Consider the following 21,090-nt stretch of genomic DNA (forward strand, 5'->3'; position numbering starts at 1 on the left):
GTGTGGAAGATGAGGAAGAGTTAGAGGAACAGTACTTACCTGTTCAGCCTGTCTCTACCCTAGATCTCAGCCACCTTTCAGAGGAGCAAAAGTGCGATATACAGAGCTTGTGCCACCCAGAGATCTTCCAGGGGAAGCCAGGGCATACCTCCATCATAGAACATGACATTGCGCTCCGTGCAGATGCTCTTCCAAGGCGCACAAGTTATCGAATCCCAGAGCGCCTCCTGGTGGCATTGAAGGAAGAACTGGACCAAATGTTAGCCATGCGCATCATTGAGCCATCGAAAAGTGAATGGTGTAGCCCAGTGGTACTGGTGCCAAAAAAGAATGGCAGTCTTAGGTTTTGTGTTGATTTTAGGTACCTCAACTCCGTGTCTAAGTTTGACTCCTACCCAACTCCAAGGATTGATGACCTTATAGAGCGTCTGGGTAAGGCTAAATATTTAACAACAATTGACTTGTGCAAAGGTTATTGGCAGGTTCCGATGAGTGCCAGATCCCGGGAGCTGACAGCCTTTCGGACCCCCTGGGGTCTCTACCAGTTCACTGTTATGCCTTTTGGATTGCATGGAGCTCCAGCAACATTCCAGCGCCTCATGGACCAGGTACTGTCTGGTTTAAGTAATTTTACATCTGCATACCTGGATGATGTGATAATTTACAGTTCATCCTGGGAGGAACATGTGAGGCACTTGGAGGTAGTTCTCCAGCGGATCCAGTCAGCTGGCCTTACCATTAATCCATCCAAGTGTGCCATCGCTAAGACTGAGACAGAGTACCTAGGGTATGTGATTGGCAATGGGATTGTCAGACCCCAGGTGCAGAAGATAGAAGCCATTCAGAACTGTCCCCTGCCACAAACAAAGACCCAGGTGAGATCGTTCCTGGGAATGGCAGGTTGGTACCGGAGATTTGTGCCTAACTTTTCTATGAGAGTGGCTACCCTTACAGATCTGACACGAAAGAGCAGTCCAAACCAGATTCGATGGACAGAGGAGGCAGAAGGCGCCTTTCAGGATATAAAGGATGCCCTCTGTAGTGGTCCTGTTTTAAAATGTCCTGACTTTGAAAAAACTTTTGTTTTACAAACTGACGCGTCTGATAAAGGCATTGGAGCTGTCCTTCTTCAAGGGGAGCCAGGTGATCGACACCCAGTGGCCTACATCAGTAGGAAATTGTTCCCGAGGGAGGTTCGCTATTCCACTGTGGAGAAGGAGTGCCTTGCTGTGAAGTGGGCCCTAGACACCCTCAAATACTACCTCCTTGGGCGAGAATTCCTTCTTGAAACTGACCACAGGGCGTTGCAGTGGATGAATCGTATGAAGGATTCAAATGCCAGGATCACTCGTTGGTATCTGTCCTTACAGCCCTTCAAATTTTCCATCCAACACGTACCCGGTAAGAGCAACACTACCGCGGATTTCCTTTCCCGCTTACCAGCTGGAAACCAGAGGTGGGGGGGTGTGTGACGGCTGTGTAGATGGCCGCACATATAGGCCACTGCAACAGTTTAGTTTCCACCCCAGTTATCACATACACACAAATCTGCAATAGATAACACAAACTATCATTTGTCCTCTACAACCTTTTATTTGCTTTCAGTTTCCAGGTTAAGTGCACAAACTTGGTTGCTGAAAGATTCCGTTATTCACCAGTAATCATTGTTACCTGCCTAGTCATCTCTCCAGATTGGTCCGTCGTGGAAAGGGGTACGTGCAGAAACATGAGCTCTTTATTGGGTTCCCAGAGGCGAGAAGGATCATACCATCATTAATTATCTGAGGGGGCCAGACATCAACCCATGTTTCCTGAATGCTCTGAATGTGTTTGTTTTGTTTTCTTTAACAAGATTATTGGTTAAATAACCGATGTCAGGTTATGTAAATTTCATTTGAATGTATTAGTTTAATTATAACCTTAAATATTTATTTATTAGCCATGCTCTGTTGTTTGTCACCCCCTCTGTCTGTTGTTTGGTGCGGGTCACCAAACTATATATGTGTGGGAGCTCCCTGTGTTTAGCTGTCTTTTGTTCCTGTCTTTTGGTTCTGTCATTTGTCCTGGTGTACCCGAGCATGGCTTATTCATTTTTTTTCCGTTGAGGCTAAACCAATTTCTGCTGTTTGTAGACCTCCGTCACTGGAGGCCAGAGCAGACTGTTTTTTAGTTGTATAAGAATCATTTTGTTTTGACTTTATTTTGGTTTCACTTTCGATTTGCAAAGTTTAATTTCTTTTCTCTCACCACAATGAACGGATGCATCAAGCAATAAACTGCAAATTTCTGCACTGCCACTCCTGTCTCCGTGCCCTTCTGTTGGCCCGCCCACTACACCCTCCCATACCAGGTTGCTTTCTTGGAGCTGGTTTAGGATACAGCTATAATGCTGCTGTAAGACTGTTGATGTGCCAACCAGAAATGAGAGGAAAGGCATAATGGTGGAGCAGGTAGGTACAGGTTTGGAAAGAAAGGATGCAGAGGAGCAGGTTACAGGAATAGAGATAATGACAGGGCTAGCAGTGACTACACGACTGGAAGCAGCAAATAGGAGACAGCTTCAAGACTGGACGCATCGAAGGAGGAAGTCCCTGCAAGTAGCACAGGAAACAGTCGAGGGGGGCAAGCTGTACTATATGCTGCTTAAAATCACAGTCAGTTAAATATAGTTTAGTACTAGCTATGTCTCCATAATTTGGCAGAAGTTTCTCTGACTGATGGTTCTTTAAATTTTACCGGCAGCTAAGTATATTCAGTTTATGTAAAGCTACACTAACTCACATCTGTGATCGCTAAATAAGCCAGCCACATAATTAGACTAACTAAAATGTAGCTACTTATCAAATAAGAAAGATTAATTGCGTTGTGTAGGTTTACCAATGATTAAAAAACTCATCCAACCATTATGACGTTACCCATTGTGACTCTTATAAAACTATTAAGGTATGGAAGGATTATGACCTACCTTTATGTGGATGGCTCTTATACTTGCCAAAGAGATCTCACCAATGAAAGTGTCGCCCAATGATCCTCCACACGCCATATAATTAAAGTTCACCCGTGGCTCTGGTCTGAATACAGCATGCATGAGCTTAGTGGCTGAGCAGCTAACTACGAGAGCAACAACTGATATTTCTGTATTTGAACAGCACCTTCCCATTCATTAGAATGTTCAGACCTTAAATCTATTTGGATTTCTGTGGAGACAAAAATATATATATACATATACAAAGTTTCATATATGAATGGATCAGCAAATGCTGATATCTTGAAAAGCATGAACCATTTTTGCTGCTGGCTATTTTTATCACCATCTGACACTTGCTGAATGAAAAATAAAACCTGAAAGACAAGGTAGAAAAAAAACTTATCATGGATTCCCTGCGTGCTCTTACTGAACTATGAGAAAACATTATGTTTTTGTTTCCGGAACATTACTGTTATAAGTTACTAGCTGGAGTTCCATGAACTACTGTCTTCCTGGGCAACTGGATTCCTTATCCATTGGAGCTCCATCCTTCTTAACTCCTGTACTTTCTCTGTGTCTCAACAAAGGTTCTCAAGAAAGAGGTTATTTCACCTAAGTGGCCAAGTTCCTCCTCTACTGTTTCATTACCCTCTCTTGTTTTAAATTGCTTGACCTCTGAGTATCATGACTTGAGTGAAACGTTTAGTAAACAGTGAGCCTCGTAGACCATGCGACTTTGCAATCAAACTCTCCCTGAAACTGTTCCCCCCAGAACTTGACTACGCAATACTTGTTCTGTTTCAGCAGCTATGGAGGAGTGTATCCAAAATGCCCTCAAGACCAGGTTTATTTGCATTTCCACCTGTGATGAGGAATTATGCTAGGAACTGAGAGTTACAAGCAGTTAAGCTTGTGATGGAGGAGTGGAGGCATTGGTTAGGGCGATCTCAGCATCAAGAATGTTGCCTCTATCAGATAAGCTAAGTGTCGAATTTCCCAGCAAACTGGATTGGAACTAGTTTTCACATGGCCCAATTTCACTTTTCCTACAGGCCGGGCTCGAAGAACATCAAGGCTAACACCCTTTCCTCCCAGCAAGACTGTTCAGAAAAGGACCAGACACTCCTGCCCATCATCCCTAGGCAATGCATTCTAGACCTCAATTCTCCTGAACAGCTTATCTCATTGCTCTTTTCAAGCTCCTGTTTGCCCAGAGGACTGTTGGAAGACCACTACACAGTATTGTCAGAATACATAGCCTTCATGCTGACATGGCCGTCTTTGGCTCCTCATTCAGCCTTTCATCCCCAGTCGAATCGGCAAGTCAGTGAGTTAATCCGAGCCTTAAAAAGTGTCTTTGCTGCTTTGTCTCTGCCAAGCCATCCTGCTGGAGTCAGTTTCTAATTTGGGCAGAGTTGGCACATAACACACTGCAGAGGTCTTCCACTGGATTATGTCTTTTTGAGTGCCAGTTTGGGTTCCGGCCACCATCTTTTTTAAGCCAAGAAGTGAAGGTTGGAGTTTCGTCAGTGGAGAGATTCATCACACGGTGTCAGAGGTTTTGGAGATTTGAGCAACTCTGGTGTGCACGGCAGCAAAGTAGAAGTAAAAGTAGAAGATCTATTCGCTCCTTTAGGCCAGGATAAAAGGTCTGGCTTTCCACCAAAGACCTGCCGCTGTGATTAGACTTCTGAAAGCTCACCCCAAGATTTGTCAGACTCTTCAGGATTTTTCAGAGAATCACTCCTGTTACTTCTTGGCTAGCCTTTCGCAGATCAATGAAAGTTACACCCACGTTTCACGTCTCTCTATTCCAGCAGCTGAGGTCTTCAATATTTGGTCGACTGGGAACGTTATGGCTCAGAGGAGCATGCTTGGAGTCCCACTCAACATGTCCTGGGCTCAGATGAATGCTTGAATCCCACCATCACTGCCTCAATCTGACCACCAGAGGGAGTCAGAAAACAACACCAGACGGACATGCTGAAGTTCACTAGAAGCCTACTAGATAATAATCTCATTATTAGTTTATTGCCTATACACTTTTCTTGTTGGCTTACTGTTTGTTGCTGAGTGTTGAAGTATCCTGCCAGGCAGCCGTGGCCTAATGGTCAGAGAAGCGGGCTTGCGACCAGAGGGTCACCAGTTCAATCTCCGGAACCGGGCAGGAAAAAATGTGAACAGCGCTTTACCCTCTCTCAACATTCACAGCTGAAGTGCCCTTGGGCAAGGCAGTTAACCCCAAAACTGCCCCCCAGGTACTACGGTTTTGTGGCTGCCCACTGCTCCGGGTGTGTGTTCACTGCCTCCTAGTGTGTGTGTGTGTGTGTGTGTGTGTGCTCACTGCTCATAGTGTGTGTTGTGTGTTCACTGCTTTGGATGGGTCAAAATGCAGAGGTCGAATTCCCCCATTTGTGGGATTAATAAAGGAATTAAATTTTAAAACTTAAACTTAAAATTTATAAGATCTATGAATTATGTACTCAGACAAATATATGAACTTCAGCACTTCAGTTTCTCTTTTTCCCTCTTCTCAAAAAGAAAGAAAAGGTCTTTGTGTTTTCACTTATTTTGACTGATTATGGTAAACTGTCGCAAAAATTTGACCTCTGTCTGCTTACATCTTTTGAGTGTGGACTTCAGCTCTGCAGGTGGGTCCACTGCAGCACTGGGGATTCTAAGGTTAACTCGCCTGTGACAGACAATTACAGATCTCTGTCTGCATGATTTTTGAAATGTGAATAATATATATACATATATTAAGTCTTTCAGCAGCATATATTTTTCAATTAACGATGTTTTATGGGGGTATTAGCCAGTTCAGCAGGAGTGAGTAAGTGCGTGAGTTACAAGTGAGGTTCATGAGGTGCTTTGCACCTAATATATACCTTATTACATACTATTAAAAAAAAGCAACTGAAGAAAAAAAGACCACAACAATTTAGCCATATCACCACTATACAAAATTAAGTACTCCCTACCCTGACAAAAGAATGTGAAATACTCTTAGAGTTACCCAGTGACACCAAAGATCCGTGCTGTACAGCAGAGCGTTTTACAGTAGGTAATGATTGTTTCTTCTTCCCGAGTAACTGTAAGCCACTATTGTGATAGTGTAAATTTAATGTATATGAATGAATGCATTTTACAACTGGTTCATGAATGCTATTTATCGACACAGCTTTTGTACTAACTCATATGCCGTAATACGGGCTGACATTTCGCTCAGCTTTTGAGCCTGTAAAGCGTTCGGTAAATATCGGTATGTCCGAGTAAAGCTGGACGTTGGCTTGTGACGACACATTTAATTAATGACCAGGCTGCTACTCGCTCTACAGCTCTGCTGAGCGCAACTTCCACCTTTTACAAACTGCGCAGGCCCTGTTGCAAATGAACGGGGCCACCACACTCACGTGAGAGGGCGGAAGTAATAGCAAGAAGTCACTAGAGTGATAGAAATGATAGCAAGTGATATTGTTTTTCTGTCTGAAAATAGGATAACAAGTCACCTCTAATTGATTTATCGGTCGTTTCCAATGTGAAATTTCTAACAGAACATAGTATTTTGATGGATTTATGCACACTGGTATGCTGACCCGTGTTAAACTAGTTTTCCTGGTGTAAGTGTTAATGCTAACTGTGTTGATTTATTGTGACGAATTATGTCCTCGAGTCATTCCAAAACATCGAGCAGTGTGATGAGTGATCATATCGGTTTTTTGGGTGGAAGAATTCCCACAGAAATTGAAATTATGTCTAAACACTTGAAGGATTTGGACAAAGAATCATTCAGAAAAATGCTCAAAGGTCAGTTTACTTCATTGCTCTTAAGACCTAAGTGTAATTATTGTGTTTTAAAAACTCCATCTGTTTACTGTAAAGAAAATGACTGGCTTTCCTAAGCCTTTAAAAAGCATAATATATATATATTTTTTTTTGTATCCTGTTGCTATGTTGCTATGCTATGACTAAACTAGAGTGAAGCTGGACATGCATAACCAACGTTTGATGGGCAACTCTGCATCAAATTTGTGTGTGTATATATATATATATATATGTGTGTGTGTGTGTGTGAATTCAAAGAGCTCTAGACAAATTTAATCATATTTTTTTCACAGTTGTTGTTAATGGCATTGAGGGTAAGAACTGCAACGAGGCAATGAAATCGATAGCAGAAAGCAGTGCTCTCTCTGAAGAGAAATTAAGTCACGTCGTAGCTGGCATGTATGTACTCCTGAAGGAAGCATTACGACTCCCTGTCTCATCGCTAAAACAGGAGGTGATGTACCAAATCAGTTCCTCATAAAATTAGGTCCTTTGGGCTTTGATACCAGACTATTTCTGTAGTGAGAGCTGTACACAGAAAGTATCTGAAAGTGACTTAATATTTCCCTGTGTTAGGCCTTCAAAGAAGATCTGAGGGAGCTAAGGTAAGAGAATGTTGGGTAGCCCGCGGGGGTACTATTCGTGACACAGATATCAAAATTAGTTTTACAGTCTCACCTAACACCATTTGAGTGCTGACTTAACGCTGACATTTTGTAACCTCCGTTGGTAAATTGCGCATTACCTTTGTTTATTTTCCGCCAACTATCCCGAAACTTGTCTATGGACTGCTTCATCTCAGTATACTTTGTGAGCATCCTAGACATCTGGTCTTTATAGAGCTGGTATGTATAATGCGACTGAGAATTCGTCCTAAAATTTAGCACCCAAAGAAACTTTGTTAAAAGCTGAGAGTAAGAATGTGTCACAAAATCGCTCATCCCTCAGAGCAACTCTTAACGAAGGGAAGCATTGAATCCCAGGAATAAACATGAAGTAAGACAGTTGCAGTGCCGTAAAACGACCGTTACGTGCTCTTGTAGCTTAGCTATATGCCTAGCTATGCTCACTCGCAATGTTCAGAAACCTGTAATATTCGGCTAATAATCAGAAATTTACCGAAGTAAGCTGAATATTTAATATGTTTCTAAAAGGGTGTACACATTTGTGCGAAGTCATAAAAAGAAATTGCCTACTAATAAACCTCAACAATACGACGGAGTATTAGGGCCACGTTGAGGAAAAAAAATCTGGGATTTGGAGAATAAAGTCGTAATTGAGAAAAAAAAGTCATAATATTACGAGAATAATGTCGTAGCCTCCTCACTTGTTTGTGGTGATGCTGGTGTAAACAAAACTATTGTGCTGCCAGTGAGTCGTATAAAAGTGTAGCAGGTACAGTTATGTACAGTACATAATACTTGATAATGATAATAAACAACTGTGTTACTGTTTTATGTATTTACCATACTGTAATTTTGTATCGTTATTTTAGAGTGTAATATTTGAAGAAAAAGTCGTAATATTACGAGAATAAAATCGTACAATTTCGAGGGGGAAAACATAATTTTTAGGAAAATATATTACCAGCAACCAACAAAACGGGCGAGAGGACAGTCAGTGGCTGGCTGAGTCGCTTCTAGTAACTGCTATTTGTCTCAGGCGTAGTCATTTATGAAACCAATGCTGAACTACAACTTCACAAGATACTACACGTTCCTCATTTTTACACAGACGGTAGGTTTCTCTTCTGATGTTTCCCCTCTAAAATAACACGTAGCCTAAAATTACGACTTTACTCTCGTAATATTACTTTTCCTGTAAAATTACGACTACATGCTCGCACCATTATGACTTTTTTTTGTAAAATTTCGAACTTATTCTCGTATCATTACGACCTTGTCCTCGAAATCTCAGAATTTTTTCCACTCAATATGGCCCTAATACTCCGTCGTGCAACAATATCGGGTCGAATACCGGCTTAAATTGGAGTTAAGAGCACTCTTAAGGTTAAAGAATCATTGCCTTATATCTTATTCTTAGGAGTAAGTACAAGTCTGAATTGCATGAGGTCCAAGATTTTTTTGGCGCTTTAGACCAAAATTTTGCTTTTAGCGGCTGGACACATGGGTCGGTTGATTTTTTTTCTTTCGGTGCTCCAATTCAGAGGATGTAGATTTACGTTTCACCAGCGGCCCATGTTTGTCAGATTTTTAAACCAAAGTTCATTTAATTGAAACCCGTTAGAGGAAGGCCGTTTATCTTCGTCTGGTGTGATAATGTTAGCAAGACATGCAGTGTGAACTTTGACACTTGGTGGAACAATGCGACCACTGATCTACCGATATTGTTGGTCTGGGGACACTTGTAGAGAGAAAGAGATGATTCACGAATTGGTTTTTCAGCTACGCTCTGATTTGAGGACTCGCAAATTATTCAGATTTATTTAATTCATTTGTATCTATACATGGCTATAGCTAATAAATGTATGTGGGAATTTCTAGCATTACAAACGCTGGGCTTGTGGCAGTGATTAATATTGTGCGAAATACCCATAATCCCAAGCGGAAATTTACGCCCTGTGGTTGTTATTCAAAATTAACAAAACTGAAACCATTTCAAAAACACAATAACCATCACTATCTACTCTTTGCAGGATATCTGAGGATTTCATCACAGACTTTGCCAGTGTTGTTTTTGGAAACAGGTTTGTAAATTAGTTGAGTATATAGAATAGCATTACCCAGTTTGTGGATTCTGAGGATATCTGACAGGCAATGAATGTAGATGATTGCAAAGAGATTCTAAATGAATTACAAGGCAAATCACAGTAAATTCCCCCTTGTGACTGGAGCACACTGCTCGCTGTTATTAGTTCTTTGTAACTGACTCACGCACAAAAAGATTCCACGCACTCTACTTTACAGTTTTATCATGGTACATGTTTTTAACTGGTTGTAAGCTAGTGTCACCTCTGTCTATCTCCGTTCTTTCTGATCCTCATTTCTTTTGCACTGACAGACGCACAACACTTGAAACTGCAGCTATACAGCAAGGTCCAAGATTGCCAGGTCTAGAGGAGTTCAGATGGAGGGTGGATGTAGCCATCTCAACCAGGTATACTGGACTGAACAATGACTTGAGAGACTCTGTGTAATGAAAACACAGAAGAAATATCAATAGAACTGGGCCAGTGCCTGTTAGCTGATTGAGCATCACAAAAGAAAAGGGGAAAAAAAGAGAAATAGACGATGTGGGGCACATTTTAACAGCATTGGCAGTCTTTGATAGTTCTGCGTATTACATCAGTGTTTCTCAGCTCCCCTGGACAACATGTTATAGTTACTGTTAATGCCTAACAGCAACAAAACTAGCTCAAGAGGCCAAAGCTCAGTAATCGCTGGATAATGTGCTGGCCTCTGGGTCTTCAGGGCCGGAGTTTAGAACCACTGAAATATATCATTAGTATCGTCTAGTCATAGTTTCTGTGTTCAGGAACATGTATTTGATTTGTCAGCTAAACTAAAAAAGTGAGAGAGAAGGTTTTTAAGATTCTGTGCCTTCGGTTTAAATGATGCTTAAAGCTCTCCGCATAGTTGAAGCATTTCAGTACTCATCAGTTTTGTACATTTAATCAGTGTTTGATTGATCAGTTTTATTGCACAGAAACTTCATAGTGACTTTAGATATAATTTAATGACTAGTTTACTCTCTGATATTTTTTGGATGGGGAAGCAGCGTTTAAGGGCAAAAAACATGAGTACCACTGAGTTGTTATGAAACCCATATTAGCAGAATAAGAGGAAGCCAGTGCCTGTCAAGTAGGGAAAAATGTCAAAATTAAAAACATTATTTAAACAAATTAGGATGTATTTCTTAGATATTACAGGGATGAAACTAAAATGAAACTAAAACTCTTACATCACCAGTAAGCTCATTTTCCATTTTTTTGGCTTTTTACCAGAGCAGAATATCAGTGACTTTGGACTGGTTTCTCTGAGCTGCCACGCATTTAATATTGTGACATTCAGCATTTTGATTGGAGGCATATGCAAATTGTTTTTTTGTTTTTTTGCATCTTAATTTCAGCTCTTTGGCCCGTGCCTTGCAACCTTCCATTCTAATGCAGATGAAGCTTTCAGATGGAAATATCCATCGCTTTGAGGTATCTGCTAACATCATATATCTCTGTTCATACTTTGTAATGTGCAGTGGCCTCATCACATGTGCTGATTCACATGTTAGCATAAAAATGTAAAAAAAGAAAACGTTTTACACACTGTCAGCTTACTTTCATAGGAAAGCATACCAACATTATTATAACATGTGGACAAGTTACACAAGAAGTTTTAGTCACATTTATTTTGATTTAGACATGTGCATACAAATAAGACAGCAGAGACAACATATAACTGTTTTGAACATACTTATAATTTTATCAGTGCTGATATTTTAATCTCTGTAATGCCCTTTTATATCTTACCTTTATGGATCAGTTAATAAGTGTGATCTTCTTTTTGTAGGTTCCTGTCTCTAAGTTCCAGGAACTGCGCTACAATGTTGCTCTTATTTTAAAAGAGATGAATGACCTGGAGAAGAGAAGTATTCTTAAGATTCAAGACTGAGAATTGTTCACAAACCACTATTTCCAGCAGTAGTAGACCAACATTTTTACCATAATTCAATATATTGTTGTACTTCTGGACTTTTCTTACCTGTAATAAAAGTGAGCAAATACATTGTGTGTGTTCATATGGAAATCTTTGCATATGTAGCATTTTTCTTGCACCCATGAAAAGGGCCATTTTAAGAAATATTGTCTGATTTCAAGCAGCTCCGGTAAATACACATGTACCGTAGCATGAATCACTCCATTTTTAGATTACATGTGAATAGTCATTAATAAAACTGTGTCCTATACTTAATTACAGTGATGTATTAAAAGTATTAAAAAGCACTCCCTTATGGAACTCCTTTTGTGTTTTATGACAAACACATTAATACCTGATATGATCATGAAACATAGTTACTACTCATTAGTGGTTGCATTATTTTATCATAGGCAATGTAGCAATTTGATCCAAAGCTATAGAAGAACATTTCATGCAGAAGATAGGTCACATATCCATATATGGGAATTGTAAAAGCTTTGTATATGTGAGATAAACAGTGTAAGTAAGGTAAAGCATGCTGAGTACTTAGGCCTACATATAACTACACAAGTCTACTCTCAATTCTCTGGAAAGTGTCATTTCTACCAAGTGACTGTAAACTTGCTATATGTCCATTTTTTATTTCAACAAATTGTGTTGCAATGAATCCAGAAAAGGACAACTGTTGAACTGTCATACCCCCTTTAATAACCATTAGCAGTTCACTGTAGTCATTGAACAGATACAAATTGTTGCACACATGGAACATATTTAACTTCCAGATCACAGATTATAAAGAATGCAGTGGGGCAGTACACCTCTGGATATCCATGCTGTTGTTGCATGTGTAGTTATGTGAGCACTGTTTTTTTTGTTGTTTTTATGTTGTCAGATTGATGCTAGATCGTGTTATAGGTCTTACCCTCTTCTAAAGATATTACCCTCTTCTTCGTATTATACACTGAAATATATGAAGAAAACGCTGACTAAGGAAAACAACATCCATGGACACCCCAATGCCTATACTTAATCTCATCAAGGTCTAGACACTCTGACTGGGTTAAAGGGTTGGCCCAGTTTCACTTGTAAAAGTTATCAAGAAGGTTGCCCTGGCCTTGTTATGGAATCCTGTCTGCAAATGGGATTGAGTTCATGCCAGACGACCTATATATCCCTTGCAGTTATTGTAGACTTCGGCCTGAGAGTATGTCTATATTTCTGTAACACACATAACTTGTAATTGCACAATTCAGCAAAAAATGATTTCTTCACTCATTGGATGAGAGTTTAAAACTACTTTTACATTAAACATATTTCAGTTTTAAGGAAACTGTCTCCACTGTTTTGTGTTTTTTTTTTTTTTTTTTTTTCCCAGATATGGTAACCATGACCGTTGAAGTAACCGTCAACTAAATGTGCACTTCGCAGTAAATCCCAAAACCTAATATGTTTTTACCGGATACAAAGGTAGGTGACCGGATTTAATACTCAGACCAGACGTTCAGTGTTACAACTGAATTGTTTTGTAACAGTTTTAGTAACCCATCCAATAGGAACGGCAGACTTTGGTCACATGATAACGTTTATGCAACACCTTTTTTTTCTCTTATCAGTTTTGCTGAACGATGGAATCATTTGAGAGTGGTAAACTGGGCTGACTACAGGAGAAAAAGATGAAAGAAAAAGATCTAAACACTTAATTTACGAAAGGCTTGAAACAACACTGAGGACAGTCTCCCTAGTTAACCATGGGAACAGAGAGTATGGAAAACATGCTGGAGCTCGCTGCAGAGGCTTTCCAGTCTAAAAACTTTGAGCTTGCCGCGGATATATACGAGTGTCAGTTTGTGCACTACAGTGACCCTGTCATTCAACAAGAGTTGCTGGTCAGGCGAGCGGATGCACTGGCGTTTGATGGCAAGTTAAATGAAGCCTTTGAAACATACCAGAAAGCCTCAGAGTTTGAGCGGCTGCGACCTGTCCAACTGGAAAATCTTATTGAATGCCTCTCTAGCAACATAGGGAAAAAAGACGGGACCCACAGTCAAAACAAGCAGCATGTGGAAGCTGCTCAGCGTAGCGGATATGATGCGTTCGCATGTAGGATATGTTTCGGATTTCTGTACGAGCCAGTTACATTGCCTTGTGGACACTGTTTCTGTAAAAAGTGCCTCCAGAGAGAGAGAAAACCAATTTCTTGTAAAGACTGTAAGGAGAGCACGAAACTCACAAACGTGCATGAATACAAAGTCAATGTTGTTCTTAGCAACTTGATGTCAAAGTGGTTTCCATCTGAACTCATCGCTGTCAAATTGAGACTGGAGGGTAATGGATTGTATGCTGAGAAGAGAATGGAAGCTGCCTTGGATAAATACAATGAAGCAATTCTCATAGGTAGGCTAATAACCTACAATTTGTATTGCAAAATATGTGTATTATTCATATTAATTTGTTGTATGGTTTTTCATCTCAAAAAGTCTCTGAGTAGCTGTAGGGATAGATGGTGTTCTATTTACAAATGTTATATATCGTAATCATTGGGGCACTTCGACATTACCGTAAATGACGCAAATGATATAACTTCAAATTTGAGGAAAGAAAGAGAGCTCCAGAATAAAGTATAGTATCTGTAGAAAGTGTCATAAAAATACGTTTGTTTTAGCCTAATTTCAAAAGCGCTATGACGCAGCCACGGAAAGATGGGCGTGGATGTTGAATAAGGTACAATCTAGGCTAGGATACCGAATATTGCGTAAGTGTGCGCCATGCGGTCTCACGATTGTATAACCAATAACAGACCGTGAATATATAGGTCAGGGTGGCTGAGGTCATGTGTTAAATTGATTTCGAATTTTGTAACTTGCCGCATTGTGATGGTGATCGAGCTTCTGTTACCTCCCTGTACACATCTAAGATAACTAGAACAAGAGCTTTTTGTTGAGTTATCTAAAACAAGTGTTATCCTCAGTGTTACGACCCGAACGGCATCAGACAGTGCTTCGAAATTTCTTGCTTTGATTGTTGCCACACTTGTAGAAATTGTGGATATTAATAACTTGAGGCCTGACATAAAGAAGAAGACCTGTGGTATTAATGAAAATGTAGATGAAAGAATGACAATACATACATTATTATCCTTTGTAATATATGTAAATACATTTGAATACCATATAAAATTTATGTAAAATATGAGTAACACTCGTTCCTGGGAGTATGTGATCAAGTGTAATTGCTGTAAAGAAAGATAAATAGCTGTTTTTAAAAGTAACACAAATTCTCTCCCAAGCTCCTAGAGACCATGTGCTGTATAGCAACCGATCCCAGATCAATTCTAGTCTGAAGAACTTTGAAGATGCACTTAGTGATGCTGAAATGGCCTGTAAACTAAAGCCACTTTGGGTAAAGGTGAGGAGATTTATTTTTCATTTTTACCATAGATCATTAACAACCTTTTTTCCTTAACAGAATATTTCATAATGTCACATCATTTCTGATGTCAAACTCAAGAATCTTTTACTCTTATTTTCTAAAATAAATTTCAGTTCTGAATACTCATGACTTTCCTTTTGAAACTACATTCATTGTTGTATCTTCTGTAGGGTCATATAAGAAAGGCACAGGTTCTCTCTACACTGGGGAAAACAGAGGAAGCTTTAAATGAATATCTGCTCTGTATCCAGTTGGATCCAGAAAATAAATTAGCAAGAACAGAAGCCCAAAAGGTGAATACAGTCTCCTCTCCTTCTTTAAATGAATCTGAGAAAGTCAGCAGTAGAAAAAGTTAGCAAAGCCATCTTATTCAATTGCTTCTGAACACAAAGACACAGTCACTTATCTGAACTATTGCTTGTTATCACTAGCTGCTGAGTGATCTCCTGTCTCCAGTTACGGATAATGTTCATAGGAAAATTCTTGACTGCACAAGCCTGCTATCATCTAGGTCTAGAGTAAAGGGCATCATCACCTCTACATCCAGTCCCACTCCCTTAAAGTCATACAAGGTAAGAAGAATCTATGTGCTAATATCAGATACATCTGTTCTGTTTCTGTAAAATGATTTCAATGATAAATTTCTACAAAACTGGGTGAAAGCAATGGAGGTGAAAAGAAACTCATTCTAGTCAATGAAACAGAAACCTCTTAAAAGCTGGTGGAAGACATAAACAGCTACAGCGGCAGAAACTTCTTTGATGTATTTTGACATGTGAAGTCTTTTTTGTGTGTGAATAGTTGCCTCTGAACTCTTTCTGACAGGACCTCAAGAAGTACATCATTAACAACGCAGCTCTGAGTGATAATTTGAAAGCTTCAGCAACTTTAAGTCCTCTTAGTCCTCTCCATGAAACAAATCTGAGAAAAGTTTGCAGCAAGAACAAGGAGAAAGATAAGAGGTCAGCTAACCCTTCTGCCATTGAAAGAGGCCTCTTTCTCAAACGAAAACACACCATGGAGGGGGATAGTGAAACAGGAGGCAGTGAGGACACATGCAAGCGCTCTAAGCAAGGTGATGTTGCCTGTGGTAATTCTGCATCATTAGATAAATAATGAAAGAATGTGGTTAGCATTGAAATGCTTCTTACCATCAAATTGACAGAATATCTAAATACCTTAAATCATTTCTTCTCTAAGATGGTGTAAATAAAAAAGAAGGGATGGAATGCTGCAATGTAGTTGCTGACCTCATTGACCCCTCTGACCTGGAATGTTCTCTCTGCATGAGGTATGAACTAGTTCTCATTGGATTCTCCTTTCTTCATTTATTTCTTTTCTGTTGCTTATTTTTGTCTTATTCTTGTTATAGATAGACATTTTGTTAAAAAGAACACAAATAATTGAACAATACAGGAGAATTTTTACATTTTAACTATTTAATTTGAGTCAAAGCCTTTTACCTGCAAAATATCCAAATTAGTCTTTTTTATTATTGCTATTACATCTGTTTTGCCCATACAGTTTCTCCCTTTGCCACCACCTTTTTTCCCTCTGTTGCATAGGTGTCTAAGGCCCAGATTTAATGTTTATGAAGTAGGACCATATACAACTTTACTGTGAGGTGTATTTTTGTAATAAATTATCCCTGTAATGTTCCATCCTTTTCAGATCATTGAGACCTTATGTTTTGTTTGAGGATCCCTAAATCATCATATGTAGACTTCTCAACGTTTCCACCCAAAAGGAAATTTTTTTTGTGTGTTATTGCTGTTGCACGATATTGTGTCCTTTTCTCTTTTGTATATCCTAGACTATTCTATGAACCAGTTACCACTCCATGTGGGCACACTTACTGTTTGAAATGCATGGAAAGATGTTTGGACCACAACCCAAAATGCCCTCTCTGTAAGGAAGACCTCTCAGAGGTACGGTCCTCATATTTTTAACAGCTTATCAAGAGCCAACTTAGTAATTATTTTTATTGTTTCAAAATACATTGAAGCAGTGGGTCATAAAAAATACATTGTGCAGCGTGAAGAGTTGTTAAATTTATGATATTCATCATTATGTAACAAGAACACATGATTGTTCAAGAACTTTCCTAAGTGCAGTATATTATTGCACCTACAGTATCTGGCACAAAGGCAATACTGCAAGACTGTTTTGATGGAAGATCTCATCTCCACATACCTACCTGCAGAGCTTTTGGAGAGGCAGAAGATCAATGAGGAAGAAATTGCAGAACTATCAAAGTAAGACTTGCGTTGATTGATACTGGTCCATGGGTGTGTGTCAGCACGACTTGTATGAAATTTAACAAGTCTCTTTTGGGTATTCTCTCTCCTCTTTAGTTTGAACAAGAATGTGCCTATATTTGTTTGCACCATGGCCTTCCCTACGGTACCATGCCCTTTGCACATCTTTGAGCCTTGCTATAGGCTGATGATCCGCAGGTGCATGGAGACTGGTACCAAGCAGTTTGGCATGTGCCTCAGTGACTCTATCAAAGGGTAAGCATTGCCTTAAAGATATGTTGAAGTCAAAAAGCATTGTACACCCCCAGTTTCCCTGACAATTATGCTGGGTCTGCTCTCTTTAGATTTGCTGATTATGGCTGCATCCTTGAGATCCGCAATGTAGAATTCTTTGCTGATGGCCGCTCTGTTGTGGATACAATTGGTAAGAGAAGGTTTAAGGTCATCCAGCATAACCAGAGAGATGGATATAACACAGCAGACATCGAATACCTAGAAGATGTCAAGGTACAGTCTGAATTTTTTTTTCGTAACTAGCTCTTCTCTCATTAATCATAATTCTCTATAGATTAATGTTAACACAGTGAATCAGAGCTCAAATAGTACTCCATGATCTCTCTTCAACAAAATAGAAAGCAAATCAGAATACTCTGAAACAGATATTGACAGAAATTTTCATCTGTCTTTAACCTTTTTAGATGAAATTTGTTAACTGTTGGTTTATGTGCCATCTCATGTGAATAATGCATATTTTTACTACTTTTTACTGATGCATTTTAATCATTGATGACATGTCTTCATCTCTCTCTGATCATGAATCGCTATTTTTGCCTGAATCCTACAGGTAGAAGGGGTAGCAGCTAAGGAGCTGCAAACCCTTCATGATGCTGTGTATGACCAAGCGCTAATCTGGGTCAACTCTCTCAAAGCTGAGCAGAAAGAAAGGATTGTTTGTCACTTTGGGCCCATGCCAGAGAAAGACTCAGAGCCACAGGTATCATTATACTTTCTTTCAGTCACCTCTTCAACATCAGATCTGCTAGTGCTTTTCCCATTGTTCTCTGTCCTGTAAAGCGTAATGGAAATCTACTCAGAAAAGAAGACTATTAAAGAGCCAGAACAGTGTATTGTGTCTGTGGATGATGACGAAACAACATTGTTTTAACAGAACACACTTTGACAACTACAGCGCATTGCTGATTATTTTCTGTGTTGCAGGCCAGTCCCAATGGACCGTCGTGGTGCTGGTGGCTTCTGGCAGTGCTTCCACTGGAGGGGCGAGCCCAGCTCCCTTTCCTAGCCCTCACTTCCCTGAGGGACAGGCTGACTGGCATCCGCAGAGTGCTTCTCTTCATGTCCAGGAATCGTCCACGGTGACCCCTACAGCCTTTTATTGTCAACAGGACCAAATTTTTACTCAAATGTTTTCTTATAGTTTGTAGGGTTTTTTTTTAAATTTCTTTTCTTTTTTTCTTTCATCCTTTTTTTATGGTTATTTATGAGCATTTGTGGGAATGTCACGATGCCTCACTGTTTACGCTGCTGTAAGGAAAGTACACTTTGAACACTTTGAAACTGATTCTGTGTTCTAGTTGTGATACAAATCAAAACTATAATCTGGTACATATCTACAGACTTTTCCATTGCAAAGTTCTCAAAAATTGAGAATGAAGTTCATGTTGCCACACTGAAGCTTATTATCAGCTGATTCCTGATTACATTTAGTACAACTTCTTGTTTAGTTTAGCTGATTGTGATACCTCCTAAGTGATTTTTTTCATAATCATGGTGAATTATTTATTTGTATTTATATTTTTGATGTGAAATCCATTTCTTTAAGGGAAAACAGAGGCTGCTTAGTTGCCTTTATTTAGGTACTTAAATTATAAAAGTATTTTCGTTGCACGTTTAACAAAAAGGTTTGTAACCTTTCCTCATTTTTTTTTAAAAGAGATAAATGTTGAAAGATCCTATAGTGATACTGAAAGCCAGATGATACAGTTGATCATTATTTATTATAGGTTTGTTCCATCTAATTTCAAAGTTTTAATTTTAAGTGTGGAAAATGCTACATACTTCAAACCTTTTCATTAGACCCAACATGCTCAAAAGTTACATAACATTTTTTTAAGTTTAAAAACATTGTAAGTATTTGTTTATATTGAGGTCTATGATGTATAATTACAACATCATGAACCTCATGTGGACTGGATTAACATTCACCATTACTACACCTATTATTTGTTGTGTTCCTCCATTTTACCCACCATTTATTAAGCTGTTTATTAAGATGTTTTATCAAGCTGTGTAAACAAAACAGGTATTGTTTATGAATATACATTTAAATGTATAAGAAAGCTATAAGCATTGAACAACTCTATCTTACTATCTATCTGAACTTGTGGTCTCGACAATGGGATCGTAAAATATAAACAACAATGGCGTGGATTATTGATGGACAGACATGTTACAAAAATTATGTCAAATTGTGCCCAAAGTGAAAGCAAGTGTTATTACCTTTGCAAAAATAGGAGTCATACGTTGACTACCCTGCATCTAATCTCCATTCTCTGGCTGTTTGTTTTAGAAAATCCTCTTAATACCCTGCAGTCGTAATGAACTATTGGACAGAACTGGCTCTCTGTTGTAGAAACTCCAAGAAAAAAAGCAAGAGAACCTTCTCTGAGTAATTCTTAATGTTTCATAATGGTTATGCTCATTGTTCTTGAGGTCCTCGATTCAAAAGGATAACAACTTACCTTCATCAGATGTGCAACTCATGAAGATATTTTGTGATAGTTTCAGATAATTGGACACTTCAGCTGTATAAGTAGCAATTGAAGTTGTGTTTTTTGGGGTTTTTTGGATTTAGTGCCTTAAGTTAGATTTCTTCCATGATGTACCAGTTCCAATACAGTACATACCATTTGAGGGAAAACTGTATACAATGCAAAAAGTTAGTTACATGTAGCATCTGCTTCAGAATGCCATGATCTGTCAAATCCAAAATTAAACCCCAAAATGACATAAAACAATTATGCATATGAACATACATATGATTTATTTTGTTGCCCTGCAACCTCAAATTTTGTGCATAGAGTTTTAACTAAAATGGAATGCACCAAAGAATTATGGTGTTTTTTAAAGTGATAATTCGAATTGAATTTGAATATAATTTGCAGAGTACATTTAAATTTTGCATGGCCAATTCTGCATACAGCAGACTTACAGTGTTTGACACAAACTAATAAACTGTGTGAAAGACATATGTTTCATAGCTATGCAAGAACTAAGGTCATCCAGATCAATCAGAAATGGGATAAATGTGCTGGTTGCAATTTCCAGAACTCTAAATTCCATTTTTAAACTTGCACTAACTCCCTGAATGACCTACCTCTGACAAGGTCTCGTAGTTCTTCCGCTGAATCATTTGAACCTCTGTTATTTGTTTTTATAGAAATAACCATACTTGGTGGCTGTGTAACATTTGTACAATTGCCTCTAACTGTACATCTATGTTTACAAAAAGAATGTATGTTACAGGTGTCATGTGTTTTATTTGGATTTTGTTATTTGTTTTATTTGTTTCTCTCTCTCTCTCTCTTTGTTTTTGCTATTTAGCTAATGTGTTGTTATAAACTGTTAATGTACTTCAAAATAAATGTTGACATTCATTTCAAGACCTACATCTTTAATTTGTTGAGCACTCAGTGCAGAAATGGGGATATGTATTAAGCAATATATCAAACACATACCTTATTAATTGAAACACTTAAATGACTATTTCCCTTTATATTGTTCCACTTATAGGTATAATATTTTTTATTACCAGTTAAATCATTTTTGTTTGGGTTTTTGGCTGCAGTGAAAAGATTGCACCTTACTTGAAAAATTAGACCAAGATATAAATGGAACAACCACAATGTCTGTGGTGAATAAGCTAAAACTGAAAATATTT

General features: G+C 38.8%; 2 protein-coding genes across 2 annotated transcripts; both read left to right on the forward strand.

Annotated features, from left to right (window-relative positions):
- The first annotated feature begins 6,408 nt into the window (after window positions 1-6,408).
- commd5 (COMM domain containing 5) lies at window positions 6,409-11,523 on the forward strand. Its single transcript, XM_030766075.1, has 7 exons — window positions 6,409-6,775; window positions 7,087-7,247; window positions 7,370-7,398; window positions 9,450-9,500; window positions 9,815-9,910; window positions 10,883-10,958; window positions 11,317-11,523. Exons 1-7 carry the CDS (start codon window positions 6,631-6,633, stop codon window positions 11,416-11,418), a joined length of 660 nt encoding a protein of 219 aa, XP_030621935.1. The 5' UTR covers window positions 6,409-6,630; the 3' UTR covers window positions 11,419-11,523.
- A 1,578-nt stretch (window positions 11,524-13,101) lies between these two features.
- On the forward strand, window positions 13,102-20,294 carry LOC115805886 (LON peptidase N-terminal domain and RING finger protein 3-like). Its single transcript, XM_030766584.1, has 12 exons — window positions 13,102-13,839; window positions 14,732-14,850; window positions 15,045-15,167; window positions 15,306-15,446; window positions 15,700-15,949; window positions 16,075-16,165; window positions 16,688-16,802; window positions 17,008-17,129; window positions 17,229-17,387; window positions 17,477-17,639; window positions 17,977-18,126; window positions 18,351-20,294. The coding sequence occupies exons 1-12, from the start codon at window positions 13,194-13,196 to the stop codon at window positions 18,507-18,509; spliced, it is 2,238 nt and encodes a 745-aa protein (XP_030622444.1). The 5' UTR covers window positions 13,102-13,193; the 3' UTR covers window positions 18,510-20,294.
- The last annotated feature ends 796 nt before the right edge of the window (window positions 20,295-21,090 follow it).

Source organism: Chanos chanos, chromosome 2 (genome assembly GCF_902362185.1).
Source record: "Chanos chanos chromosome 2, fChaCha1.1, whole genome shotgun sequence".
Classification (NCBI taxonomy): Eukaryota; Metazoa; Chordata; class Actinopteri; order Gonorynchiformes; family Chanidae; genus Chanos; species Chanos chanos.